The sequence below is a fragment of the Geotrypetes seraphini genome, chromosome 9 (assembly GCF_902459505.1).
Source record: "Geotrypetes seraphini chromosome 9, aGeoSer1.1, whole genome shotgun sequence".
Classification (NCBI taxonomy): Eukaryota; Metazoa; Chordata; class Amphibia; order Gymnophiona; family Dermophiidae; genus Geotrypetes; species Geotrypetes seraphini.
Genome location: NC_047092.1, coordinates 151,661,986 through 151,676,873, shown reverse-complemented (window position 1 = coordinate 151,676,873; position 14,888 = coordinate 151,661,986). Strand labels below are relative to the sequence as shown.

At 45.5% G+C, this 14,888-nt stretch overlaps 1 protein-coding gene across 2 annotated transcripts in view; it reads right to left on the bottom strand.

Moving 5' to 3' along the window:
- The window catches only part of PLS1 (plastin 1), a 107,717-nt gene that overhangs the window by 17,780 nt on the left and 75,049 nt on the right, over positions 1–14,888 (bottom strand). For both annotated transcript variants that reach the window (XM_033958793.1, XM_033958792.1), the window contains exon 11: positions 3,493–3,571. In XM_033958793.1, coding sequence (XP_033814684.1) covers positions 3,493–3,571 — 79 coding nt within the window. The remainder of the gene's footprint in view (positions 1–3,492; positions 3,572–14,888) is intronic.

Below are 14,888 nucleotides of genomic sequence, written 5' to 3'. Positions count from 1 at the left end.
CCCCTCTCCGGGACGAACCGAGAAATGGAGCCGGGCCAGCCTCCGCGACAGACCAGAGGAGTCCGAGTCCTTTGCCGACTACGAACCTGGCAATTCAAGCAGCGTGTGCAGCAGTCTTCACATGCTGCTTCGGGCCCTTCTACTGCCCTGATTTGCTCTGCCGCGTCACTGATGATGTCATCATGGACATGCCAGAGTAAATCAGGGCAGTAGAAGGACCCGAAGCAGCGTGTGAAGACTGCTGCACACGCTGCTAGAATCACCAGGTTCGTAATCGGGCCCGCAGGAAGTGAAGGGGGGGGGGGGTGGCGGCGGCAAGGACTCTCTATCCGAGTAAAGAACAAACTCTGGGGAGAACGGCAGAGACCGGGCCTGTACTAACTCCCGTGGACAGGGGGAGCAGGAAGAGGTGCTGATGGGCAGGGGGGGGAAAAAATGAAGGGAGGCCTACTACCTCCTACTCCTGGACAGGAGGAGCAGGAAGAGGTGCTGATGAACAGGGGGGGAAAAAAAGGAAGGGAGGCCTACTGCTGGACAGAGGGAGCAGGAAGAGGTGCTGATGGACAGGGGGGGGAAAGGAAGGGAGGTCTACTGCTGGAAAGGGGGAGCAGGAAGAGGTGCTGATGGACAGGGGGGGAAATGAAGGTAGGCCTACTGCTGGACAGGGAGAGCAGGAAGAGGTGCTGATGGACATGGGGGAGGTAAAACAAAGGGAGAAGGGCTGCTGCTGGATAATGGGAGCAGTGAAAGGGTGGTGGTGGACACAGGGGAGGTAAAAAGAAGGGAGAATGGACAAGGGGAACACGCAAGGGGTGGTGGTGGACAGCCAAAAGAAAGAAAGACAGAAATACAGAAAGCGGCTAAGGAGACAGAGAGAGAAAAAAATAAAGACAGACACACACATATATTCTAGCACCTGTTAATGTAACGGGCTATAAAGCTAGTAGTTTATATTCAAGTATATACAGTACAGTAAACCTCACAAAAGATAGCCTGACAGAAAAACAGGGATTATATTCATAAACAGACTTTTAAACCATTTAGGGGGGAAGTTATGAACATCGGCTATTGTTACATCAAGTTATTTTTACCAGAAGTCAGGCTATTTTAGTACATCATGTTGTTTTGGGATTTTTTTTTTTGGGGGGGGGGGGGTTGTCCATAAAATGGGACCTTGTGTTAAAATAGCATGACTTGTGATAAAATAATCCAACTTGACAGTAGCCCACTTTGATAATTAACACCCCCCCTAATAAATTAAGGTCTGCAAAGGTTTCTCACTGTTTTATGCTTCTTTGCGTAAATTAAATATGCAGGGATTTAGATGATATGAAGAATTAGGGATTAAATAGAAGAGATTATTGTTTAATGCAAAGGGATTCCTTCATCCTGAGTCTTTGAAAGTTCATTCTGTCTTTCAGTAAATACAACTTAGTATCTTTCTGTTTAACAGGGCAATAGTTAAGTCTTTTTGTAATCCTCTCATTAATACCTTTAATATTGTTTTCTTTGCAAATTCCTCTTCCCTAGAATTTGGAATTGGATCTTTATTATTTATTGAAAATGGCAGTGATTGGATTTTCCTCATTTTTCTTCGATTTGGTTTGTGCTGTTGATTTTTCTTTTATGTCAATAATGTTATGTATATTTATTTCTTAGTAAATTCAAGACTAGTGGAATTTATGAAACTATATATAAACACCCTCAAAGCCCCTCCCCAATATCAAAACACCCTTGACTCCCCATCAAGATACCTCTTGAAGCCCCCCTAAACAAGATACTACGAGTATCAAAGGCTCCCAAAATCCAGATACCCTCCCAAACACCCCCATGCTAGAAAGAGCCCCCCCCCCCAGGCCTACCTGACATAATCCCTGGGGTCTAGTAGGGCAGGACAGATGCATTCACTAGTCACTCATTGTCAGTGCTGGGTTCAAAATGGTGTCAGTGATCCCTAACAGTAGTCTTGCTGTACTACCACTAGGGGTCAAGCTGCCAAACAAGGGCCAATTATACAAGCCATCTTTCCAGAATCCCAAGCCTAACAAATCTCTTTGAACAAGTCCACAAATGCAGTCTGGTAAGTGCAACTCTGCCCACACCAAGACTGCTTTGGATATTAACTGCTTCATGGGTTGACATATTGGCGTGTTAAGCTGGAGGTCTACAGTATTAGTCTATTACATCACCACAATTAATTTAAATGTGCCTTGATTTACATATCTGTTTAGTGTTTATATACTTGCATTGCACATGGGAAAGGGGGGTTATGGGATGGTTGGGTTTGGGATGTTAGTACAGTTGTTATTGGGGAAGAAAATGTCACTGTGACAATGTACAGTATGTTCAAATAACTGTATTGTTTTTCTCAGTGAAAAGATTTATTAATTAAATGTGCCATAGAAATCCGGCTGGAAAAGTATTTTCTAAAATATCTACAGGCAGAACAATGAAACTAAGTAGTTGATCTCTGTCTCTCTTCTTCCCTGTCTCATTGGCTCGCAACCTTGAGGTTATCTTTGACTCCTCTCTCTCCTCTGCTTAGATCTAACAAATTGCTAAAACCTGTCACATCTTCCTCTATAATATTAGCAAAATTTTGACCTCTATTTTCCGAGCATCCTACCAAAACCCTTATCCACACTCTCATCACCTCTCGCTTAGACTACTGCAACTTGCTTCTCTCAGGTCTTCTGCTCAACCATCTCTCTCCCCTTCAATCCGTGCAAAATTCTGCCACATAACTTATATTCTGCGAGAGCCACCACATTCACATTACTCCTCTCCTCAAGTCACATCTCTGGCTCCCCATCCGTTTCTGAATACAGTTCAAACTCCTCTTACTGACCTACAATTGCACTCACTCTACAACCCCTCAATATCTCTCCACCCTCCTCTCCCCCATGATCTCTGTTCATTAGGTAAGTCCCTCCTATCTGTACCCTTCTCCTCCACTGCCACCTCCAGACTCTATCTCAGGGGTCTTCAAAGTCCCTCCTTGTGGGCCGCAATCCAGTCGGGTTTTCAGGGATTTCCCTAATGAATATGCATTAAAAGCAGTGCATGCACATAGATTTCATGCATATTCATTGGGGAAATCCTGAAAATCTGACTGGATTGTAGCCCTCAAGGAGGGACTTTGAGACCCCTGCTCTATCTCTTCTATCTTCCTGTATTGTATGCATAGAACAACCTACCTAAGTCATTACATCAGGCGAAATCTCTAGCAGTATTCAAATCGACGCTAAAAGCCCACTTTTTCTATGCTGCTTTCAACTGCTAACTCCCACTCACCATAAAATTACCTACATTCATCCTATCATTCTTTCTGCAAGAAACTCCCTAACCCTATATGTCCTGTCTGTCTATCCAAATTAGATTGTAAGCTCTTCTGAGAAAGGACCATCAATTGCATGTCATAAGTATAGCATTGCATACGCTTTTCAGCACTATAGAAATGATAAATAGTAGTAGTAGTAATAAAAATGTTACCTGTATAAATGGTTTACATATGGATCAACACCCAGGGAATTCATCCAGTTCCGGAATGTTCTTTCCTCTTTGGTTTCTCCTATAGTAATGCAATTAGATTGGTATTAATGATGTAAGAGATTTAAATGTTCATGGAAAGTCTTGTCTAATCATAAATTAAGTTGCTTTTGATTTAAAAAAAAATCTTGTATAAATGATTTTCTTGTAGAGTTCTTCCATAGGATTGAGCGAATTACTTTTAGAATGCAGGCATAAACAGAGAAATCCCACAAAAAGGAGAAGGTAAGGTCAAAAGGAACAGTCTGGGTCAGTTTTGGTTTCATTCACTTACAAAAATAGAACTACAAGACTTCAGATACAGTGAGGACGAAGTGAGGCCTAGCTCAGTTGTCCATTTTGACCCAGAGTTTTGTTGTTCTATCTATGCAGAAAAGACAAATACAAGAAAAAGCCCATGTCTGAATATTAGTTGGAGATGAGCAACGTTCAAGAGCCTAAGACACTTCACTTTTGTCACTTGGGATCAAATGGCCTAATTAATTAATTATTTCTTGTATTTAGTTTATTGAAATTCTATATGTGGTTATACTTTTATGGATGAATGGGAGAAGGGGGGAAGGAAATAATTGTTTTCAGAATGTTCGTATATTTAAAATGCTTTTCCTGATTCGTTTATGTTTAAAATTTTTGCAATGCACTGTTTAATATTTGAAAATTAATAAAGATTTAAAAAAAAATTATTAATGGGCAACATTCAGCCAGCAGCACAGTCAGTCAGTGTTTCTTTAAAAGCTGACTACTGATGGCTAAATGAGATCTGGTGTCCACATACCTAACAAGGCAAAGAGAAGACAGCTTTTTAAATGGCACTGTTTGCCCAGTTAAATATACGGGTACCACCTGTCTTCTAGCTCTGCAACAATTCTGTTCCAGACCACTCTGGCATTGCCCAGATTATAGTCCAACAGAGGGAGCTGAGTCCACAAACTAATATATTACTATACACAACTACAATGAAAACAGTGTTACCTCAATTGTCTTGATTTCTAATTATGCATCACTTCCATAAAATCATACAGAGGAAAAAAGACCTCCGCGAATGGGACAGACTGTTATATTCATAACATTTCACATGTATTCCGCAACTACCTTGCAGTTCTGTGTGGTTAACAAAATAATAAAATACTGTACATTCCCAGTGAATTATGATCCCAGTTTTCTAGAAAAAAAATTAATCAAATAAGTATGTTTATAACAGTTTTCTAAAAGAAGAATATGAATTAGAGCTTATGACTCTGCAGTACTGATAGCCCATATTCAAATTGCATAAGGGACATGAGACAAGTGCTGTTTCTATTACTGTGTAGTTAAATTAAGTATTTACCCTCGGAAGTTTTCTTTTTTTTATTTGTCATTTATAGATATATCAAAAAACATCGACTATATGGAAAACAGAGTCTTGCCACACAAAGAAAAATTAGAATCTACAATTCAAAGCATCATAAATAATTAAGCCAGGGGTGTCCAACTTGCGGCCCCGTGAAGTATTTTGTGTGGCCCCAGTCAAGGGCGATGCAGTGTTTTCCTCTGCTGCCACTGGGTGTTTACCGTCTTGACAGCTCCCTCCTATGTCTTGCTGCAGAATTTGCACATTTGTGCAGCCCCAGAAACATTTTTTTCGGCCAATGCGGCCCAGTGAAGCCATAAGGTTGGACACCCCTGAATTAAGCAATACATACTCTTAACAGTCCTCATTTTGGAAGGGACAATTGAAAATCAGGAGATTTTTTGATCTATGATTGAATTTGGATATGGGCTAGCAATACTGCAGAGTCATGAATATAGTAGTCTGTCCCATTCACTGAGGTCTTTTCTCCTCCGTATGAAGTATTATTGAAGCGATACAAAATTAAACAATAAAACAATTGGGGGGGGGGTCACACTGTGTCCACTTTAATTGTGAATTGTCCAAATTGTGCTAGAGTGGTCAGATCCAATATGGAGTGGTGCCATCCAGCCAAGTCCCGCTGGATATTGGTGCAAAGCCCATTCTGTGTGGTTGAAGTGGCCAGGAGCCTCTTCTGCCTGTTTAAACCACACTGAATATTGAACCCCCTAAGTTTTTCTCCCAGATAGAATGGGGAAAATAAACCCTCTTAAGGGACCTTTTACAAAGCTTCAATAGAAAGTAGGCTGTGCTATTTTTAGCACATGGGTTTCCTGCGCAATAAGCCCACTTTTTAGTATGGCTCTCAAATGGCTGCAGTTTGTTTTTTTCCCATTCATGACCATGTACTAATTTTGAAATTAGCATGCAGGTATTAGCATTTGAGCCCTTGTCACCACCTATTTTGAAGGTGGGAAGAGCTCCTGTGCCAAGGCCCATGTACTAACCGATTAGCACAGGGAACACCTACTCTCCCCCCTCAAACACACTCCAGCTTGGTTGGCGTGCGCCTAGCCTGAAATTGGTGCTTGGTGACTATGCACATCCAGCGGCCACGGATTTTAAGCGGCGGTAAGCATGTGTTAGTGCTTACTGCTGCTTGGTAAAAGGGCACCTTAGTAAATCATGCCGCTGGTGTATTAAAAAAAAAAAAAATAGTTTCCAAGAAAAGAATAAGCATAAATAGAAAATATTTCACACAAACTGCATGCTGAGAACTTGGAAAAGAATCCCAATTAAAAAAAACAGAACATCATGCAAGTTGAAAAGTGCACTTCTGGCCAGAAAGATTTAAAGGCTATAAATAGTATACAGTGTTTAAATATGCCACTGAACAGGAATCTTTTCCAGAAGGCACAGAGAAATTTGTTTGCCAAGATGCAGAAAACGGATCAGGATTTTTTTTTTCCGTCTTTTCCTCTCTCCGTTTTGTTTGTTTATTTATTTATAATCCACTTTTTGTTTTTTTTTACAAAGCGGAGTACAGTATAATACACACAATTAAAACTGACTTGCTACATAAAAATCTTAAAACTAAAAATTTCACATATCATCATAGCATGAAAACACCATTATTATACAATCAGCCTCTCTTCTTTCCTACAACAAACATCAAGTGCATAACAATTTGATTATCATACGACAGATTCAGCTCCCATACTTCAGACAGAGCAGATGACATTTCAATCATTTTTTAACAATAATAAACTTTTACTTATTATGACAGGGGTTGCCATACAACAGATTACGATTAATTGGAAAAATTGGGGTAGACTGAATTACATTTTCTGGTGGAACTCTTTATATCACACTAGCTGATGCCCTGGCGTTGCACGGGTATTTAATTATAGCAATAACACTGTAAATGGATTCAAATAAAGATACTTTATAGTGGTGAATGAAATTATTTTTTTACAGCTTAATAAAAAGTACAATATTCAAATTATAATGTGAAATATTTGACAAAATGAATACAATACAACTAACGCAAAACGTGATTATAAACAACAATTTTAGTTTCACCTCCTGGAGCAAGAACATATAAATTCTTGGGTGAACCCACCCTTGAGCAAGCAACATAGAGTTGTGGGCCGCGAGACCCCCAGAACATATCACCCCCAGGTAGTGAGGGATCTGCATACCAAGTTTCGTTCAAATCGGTCAAGCCGTTTTTGAATTACTGTGAGAATGGCAGCTTTTTACATTTTTTCCATTGACATGAATGGGTGATATCTGATATTCTGTTTGTAGCTCCGCCCACGTGTGCAGGTGGGCCGCGAGACCCCCAGAACATATCAGCCCAGGTAGTGAGGGACCTGCATACAAAGTTTCGTTCAAATCGGTCAAGCCGTTTTTGAATTACAGTGAGAATGGCAGATTTTTACATTTTTTCCATTGACATGAATGGGTGAAATCTGATTTTCTGTTTGTAGCTGCGCCCACGTGTGCAGGTGGGCCGCGAGATCCCCAGAACATATCACCCCAGGTAGTTGGAATAACTGTGAGAATGGCAGCTTTTTACATTTTTTCCATTGACATGAATGGGTGAAATCTGATTTTCTGTTTGTAGCTCCGCCCACATGTGCAGGTGGGCCGTGAGACCCCCAGAACATATCACCCCAGGTAGTGAGGGATCTGCATACCAAGTTTCGTTCAAATCGGTCAAGCCGTTTTTGAATTACTGTGAGAATGGCAGCTTTTTACATTTTTTCCATTGACATGAATGGGTGAAATCTGATTTTATGTTTGTAGCTCCGCCCACGTGTGTAGGTGGGCCGCAAGACTCCCAGAACATATCATCCCAGGTAGTGAGGGATCTGCATACCAAGTTTCGTTCAAATCGGTCAAGCCGTTTTTGCGTGATCGCGGCACATACACACATACATACACACATACATACCTCCGATTTTATATATATAGATATATAAAATGGAAAAGGTAATCGCCACACAGCAAGGGAATTTTAGAAAGTTTCAGGATATTTGGGAGCCATTAACAAATTATTGTAATGAATGAATATTATTTTTCCCCTTAACTATGCATGTCCAAGGAGGGGGTAGGGGGTAGATTTTGGTCTTTGTATAAATGTAAGGAATGTGGGGATGGGGATTAAAATATGTTTTCTGTGTTTAAAGATTGTTATTGATTAGAGGGGGGAGGGAGATAAATTCTGAACTGGATTTTTACAGATTATTAAGTGTTGTATCTTGAGTTTAAAATGTTTTTATATACTGATACACTTATTGTAAGTTTTTAAAAATGAATAAAGAATTTAAAAAAAGAAAAAACAATCATTTTTTAAAGGCACTTACAGTCCTTAGCTGCCTGATATAAAATGGAAGCTTATTCCACTCTTCCGGCCCCTGAGCAGAAGAAGACCCCTGATTTTAAAATGTGATTTCAGATCACACCATATTTGTCTTGCTTCAGAGACTCACTTTCAGTGTTGAAGCAATTGTTAGTAATTTTAAAACCTGTCTAATTCTGACTCAATTTCTAACAATAAAGCCTCTCTCTATACTTCATGCCTTTGATGAATCCTTAAAGCAGTTTAGTTTGCCGACTCTTTAAAAATGTATGAATTTAAGCATTGACCAAAAATCAGGAGGAATGGAGGAAGAAAATCACAAAATATAACAAACTCTCCACTCAAACTATTCAGACGCTAAACATTTGTTCTCATGAAAGAAAAAGCCTCAGGTTATAGTGGGTGATTGAGCCGACCCAATCTCCCATGCATCATAAAAACCTTTCGTGATTTGAACAAAGGAACAAAGCTGGTAAAAAAAATTTTTTATATTAAGAAAATGCTAACACGCACCAAAAAGGGTTCAAATCACGAAAGGTTTTTATGCCGATGATGCATGGAAGTTAGGGTCGGCTCAATGACCCACCATGACCTGAGGCTTTTTCTTTCGTGAGAACAAATGTTTGGCGTCTGAATAATTTATGAGTGGAGAGTTTGTTATATTTGTGAATTTAAGCATACATTCTCATCTCTACCCTATGTAGGTATCAGGACACCCAGGATTCCATGAGCAAAGAGGAGAAGGGCAGGATTAACCAATAGGCCAAGTAGGCACGTGCCTAGGGCCCAAAATGGTCAGGGGGGCCCGATGAAGGAGGGCATCAACATTGTTTTTTCCAAACAGCGATGGGCCCCTCCAGTATCGATCGGCAACGCGGGCCCCACCCCCATCGACGGAAAGTAAGACAAGCAAGCAACGCGGGTAAGAAAGGCAGGGGGAACTGTAATTGTGCAAGCGGTGTTGCTTGCCCAAAGCTTCCCTCTTATGCAGCTTCCTGTTTCCGCCTGGGCGCATGGTGGGGTGGGGCGGGGCAGGGGGCCCAGTGTACTTGGGTGCCTAGGGGCCCTCAACGAATTAATCCTGCCCTAAAGAGGAGCCAAGTACAATGATCCAGTCAGGGCTCATGAACAGATCAACTCCTGTTGACAGGGGCTTCAGTGTCTGTAAATTGATATGTGTGTTCTTTTAAATGTTCATACCTATTATCAGCAGCAGATCAAGGCAAGTTACATTCACATACAGTATTTCCCTGTTCCCAGAAGGCTTAAGATTGTGGCTCTTTCTGCCACTAGGTGGAGTAGGTGTTTGCCTAGGGTCGTAGAATTTGGGGGGTGTCAATGTGGCTCTGGCATGCGAGAGAGCCTTTCTCCTGCTGGGCCTGCCTCTGCCACCCTCTACAGCCCAAAGCTTCTAGAAGAGTGCTGCGTGGGCCCTGTAAATACAAGCCCATGCTTAAGTGTTGCCTTGTACCCTCCTCGAAGGCAGACTTGCTGGGGAAGGAAGAGTTGATATACAGCGGTGCTTCAGCATGGGCCTTACATGTACTTACAGGGCTTGTGCAGCACTCTTCTTTAAGCTCAGGGCTGGCATGGGAGGAGAGCATCAGCAGTGGCCTAAAAGATGGGAGGAAAGGGGGGGGGGAAGATACTAGATGTGGGATAGCAGTAGGGAAGGGGAGATGAGATGCTGGCCAATTTGGGGGGCTGGGGTTACAGTTACCATATGGCTCCAGCAAAAAATGAGGATGGATTAAGACATCTGGGTTTTACTTCCACTGCGAAAGTAAAATCCGGATGTCTCAATCCGTCTTCCTTTTTCTGGATCCATATAGTAACCCTTTCTTAGGGCTAGATTCACAAAGCAAACCAATCGGTTTGCGACCCCTTTGCGACCAGATTTCCCTCGGGCCTCATTCACTAAGCTCTCCAGCGATCCGCTTCGAATCCGCGCATGCAAATGAGGAGAAACGCATGCAAAGTAGGCAGGGACGCAATTCACAGCACAAATTTGGGACACCGATTGGGCTGGCCAATCAAGCATAGAAGCGACTGCTTGGGACCAGTCGCACAGGTCTCTGCCGACTCTCCTGCTCCATTGCCCTGCTCTCTGCCCCGATCTTCTGTGTAGGAAGAGGTTTCAGGCACCGGGGGAATCGTGAGGCTCCTGCCCCTACTCTGCTCCGAGCTCTGCTCTGCCGATTTCTAACCAATAGGATGCAGGGAAAGAAAGAGATGGCAGGAATTGTGACTCTCTCTCTCTGCCGCCTTCTCTGCAGTGCGAGCCCGTGGGTTTAAAGTAGGGCTGCATGCCGCAGTACAGCCCCACTTTAAACCCGCGGGCTCACACTACAGGGAAGGCGGCAAGCAGGAGAGTCTGGGCGGCAAGAGAGGGACTGGCAGTGCCGAGTCTGTTACAAAACTGTAGCCGGGCTCTGCTGCTCTGTGTAAATTTAAAGCAACAGGCAGCGAGGGCTATAAATGAGACACTGAGGTGCAAACTGGAAAAGAAAGCCCTGAGCTCTGTTTTGCTACAGTAAGTGGGAGGATAGGCTGCAGCAGATTTGTTTAAACCCACGGTCCCATCTGCATATTCAACTTTTTTTAATTCATCAGAATTGGGCTCAATCGGGCAGGTTCGTGAATCTAGGCCTTAGAGGGGAATGGGATTGCTGGCATCCTTGGGTAGAGGTAGAGAGGGGAAGGAGAGGTGCTGGAAACCTATTTTGTGGTTGTGATTATTGCCTCATTATGGCAGTGATTTTAAACCCCTTTTTTAACTTAAGGAGCTCTTATAATTAATTTTGAACCTCTGCTCCCCTCCCATTATATTGGTGTAATTGTATGGAACCCTTAAGTTTCATGAGCGATGTTTGAAAAATAATGAAGTGCATCAAGATATTTATTAACAAAGCTTAGTTTAATTTCTGGAATTCCAACCTCCAGAATAGCAGGGGTGTTCTGCTTCAGCCCTTCTTTTTGAGGAAGCCTGCAGGGAGCAGGAGGGGAGCCTAAGGTGGAGCAGAGAACAGTCACAGTACTCTCTAATGCAGCCCCTCTTCTCAAGTTTCAAGTTTATTAAAATTTTGATAAAACACAAATCAAGGCTTCTAAGCGTTTTACAATTTGTATTAAAAAGGGGGAGACAATAAAACAAATACCCACTGAACAATACCTGACCAACGTAAAACAATAGGAAAGTTGGGAGAACTACAAATTAAAAGTGAAGAATATATAAAAGGTAAACCACAATAGGGAAGCTGGGGAATCAGGATTTTTGAACTACTCTGGCTGTTTAACAGTCGTATGCATCTTGGAAGAGATTTCCCTTAAATTTGTCTACATTTTTTTTCTGCCCCGATATAAAGAAGTAAGGATTTCCATATTGTAGGAATGAAGTGGCCCGACGTGTGCTAATGATTTTCAAGGATGGTGTATAAAGAAGACGCTGAGAGAAGGATCTTAGGACTCGTGTAGGTTCATGTGGAATAAGAAGTTTGTGGATAAAAGCCGGTTCTTTAGTGTTTTGGGACTTGAAAGAGAGGATAGCTATTTTATATATGACTAGTATTTTAGCCCGTTACATTAACGGGTGCTAGAATATATGTTTGTCTGTCTGTCTTTATTTCTGTCTCTCTCTTCCTCCCGCTGTCTTTCTTTCTGTCTCTCTCTATCCCTGGCCCCCTTTGTCTATCTGTCTTTCTGTGTATCTCCCTGCCCCTGTGTCTTTTTTCTTTTCTTTCTGTCTCTCTTCCTCCCTCTGTCTGTCTGTCTGTCTGTCTGTCCATAGCAGCATTCCCTCCCCTCCATTTCCCTCCCCCCACACCACTTCCCTGTGCAGCAGCATTAGCGTTTCCTCTAACCCCCTTTCCCTTCCCGCGGTCCAGACTACAAACCTGGCGATTCCAGCTTGTGCAGCAGTCTTCACACGCTGCTTCGGGTCCTTCTACTGCTCTGATTTACTCCAGCACGTCCCTGATGACATCATCAGAGACGCAGCAGAGCAAATCAGGGCAGTAGAAGGGCCCGAAGCAGCGTGTGAAGACTGCTGCACACGCTGGAATCGCCAGGTTCGTAGTCGGGTCCGCGGGAAGGGAAGGGTGGGGCGGCAAAGGACTCGGGTCCCGGGCGACGGGGTCATCGCAAGAGCCGGTTCGTAAAGTTGCTGGACTCCTCTCGGCTCCGTTTTTTGGTTTGTCCCGGGGGGGACAGGGGCAGGAGGTGCTCTTTGTGCCCCAGTCCCGGCTTGTGGAGGCGATCGTCAGCTGGCTGGGAGTAGGCTTGTGGAGGCGATCGTTGGCTGGTGACGTACTCTGTGCATGTGCACTCTCGCCTAGTGCGACAGATCAGATCTCAGGGAACACGCGGTGAGAGTGCGCATACGCGGCTAGCATTTTATTATTATAGATACGGTGCAGAATTGGTAGCCAGCTGGTCCTACCATTCCCCTACCCTAGCTCCACAGCTCCACTTCTTTTTTGTCTATAAATTTAAGCTGTATTTATTGCTTACATATTTGAACATCAGCTTACAACTTAGGGTTATCAGACGTCCGGATTTCCCTGGACATGTCCGGGAGTCCGGACGGCTTTTCAAAACCCAGCACTTTGTCCAGGTTTTGAAAAACTTCCGACGTTGGGACAGCATCCGTGAACGCGTGGATGCAACCCGTGACGTCGCATGCACATGCATGACATCATCACGTCACATCCACGCAGGCGTGGATGCTGTCCCGACGCACGAATGGGGGTGGGGCAGGGAGTTGAGACAGATCATGACACAGTTAGAACTGGGTGGGTCTGAGGGCGTGGCCATGCATCCAGATTTTCCCCGAGGAAAATCTGGTAACCCTATTACAACTATAAAGAGAAAATTGTACACACCACTTGTATATCCATCTGACTCTAATACAATAAAAAAAAATTCCAACTACCCATCCAGATATAACATATAATCATTACTTTAAAATATTATCAAAGCTAGTATTCAGTACCAATTACAAAGACCCTCAAGAGAAATAGCTTTTCAAAGTCAACCAAAGGCCTGAAAGACAAATAATTTCTTATTTCATGTACGAGTACCGTATTTTCACGCAAATAACGCGCACCCGTATAAAACGCGCACACGGGTATAGCGCGCAGAAATCACGATGATATGTACAAAACTTTGGTATACCGCGCTCACGGGTATACCGCGCATGCTGCCCGACGCTCCTTTCGCCCGCCCTGACTTTCCGTGCGCTGTCCCGACTCTCCGTTCACCCCCCCTGACTTCCGTGCACTGTCCCCCCTTGAAGGTCTGTCCCCATCCTGAAAGCCTGATGCCCCCCCCCCCGACGTCCGATACATCCCTCCCCCCGAAGGACCGCCGATTCCCCAACAATATCGGGCCAGGAGGGAGCCCAAATCCTCCTGGCCACGGCGACCCCCTAACCCCACCCCGCACTACATTACGGGCAGGAGGGATCCCAGGCCCTCCTGCCCTCGACGCAAACCCCCTCCCCCCAACGACCGCCCCCCCAAGAACCTCCGACCGCCCCCCCAGCCGACCCGCGACCCCCCTGGCGACCCCCACGACCCCCCCACCCCCTTCCCCGTACCTTTGGTAGTTGGGCCAGAAGGGAGCCCAAACCCTCCTGGCCACGGCGACCCCCTAACCCCACCCCGCACTACATTACGGGCAGGAGGGATCCCAGGCCCTCCTGCCCTCGACGCAAACCCCCCTCCCCCCCAACGACCGCCCCCCCCAAGAACCTCCGACCGCCCCCCCAGCCGACCCGCGACCCCCCTGGCGACCCCCACGACCCCCCCCACCCCCCTTCCCCGTACCTTTGGTAGTTGGCCGGACAGACGGGAGCCAAACCCGCCTGTCCGGCAGGCAGCCAACGAAGGAATGAGGCCGGATTGGCCCATCCATCCTAAAGCTCCGCCTACTGGTGGGGCCTAAGGCGCGTGGGCCAATCAGAATAGGCCCTGGAGCCTTAGGTCCCACCTGGGGGCGCGGCCTGAGGCACATGGTCGGGTTGGGCCCATGTGCCTCAGGCCGCGCCCCCAGGTGGGACCTAAGGCTCCAGGGCCTATTCTGATTGGCCCACGCGCCTTAGGCCCCACCAGTAGGCGGAGCTTTAGGATGGATGGGCCAATCCGGCCTCATTCCTTCGTTGGCTGCCTGCCGGACAGGCGGGTTTGGCTCCCGTCTGTCCGGCCAACTACCAAAGGTACGGGGAAGGGGGGTGGGGGGGTCGTGGGGGTCGCCAGGGGGATCGCGGGTCGGCTGGGGGGCGGTCGGAGGTTCTTGGGGGGGACGGTCGTTGGGGGGGAGGGGGGTTTGCGTCGAGGGCAGGAGGGCCTGGGATCCCTCCTGCCCGTAATGTAGTGCGGGGTGGGGTTAGGGGGTCGCCGTGGCCAGGAGGGTTTGGGCTCCCTTCTGGCCCGATATTGTCGGGAAGTCGGCGGTCCTTCGGGGTGGGGGTGCGAGTGGTCCTGCCGGGGGGGGGGGGGGATGTATCGGACGTCGGGGAGTCGGCCGGGCAAGAGGGCTTGGGCTCCCTCTTGCTCCGATCGTGGATGCGGGTGCGGGTGGGAGCGCGTGCGAGCGGTCGTTCGGGGTGGGGGTGCGAGTGGTCCTGCCGGGGGGGGGGATGTA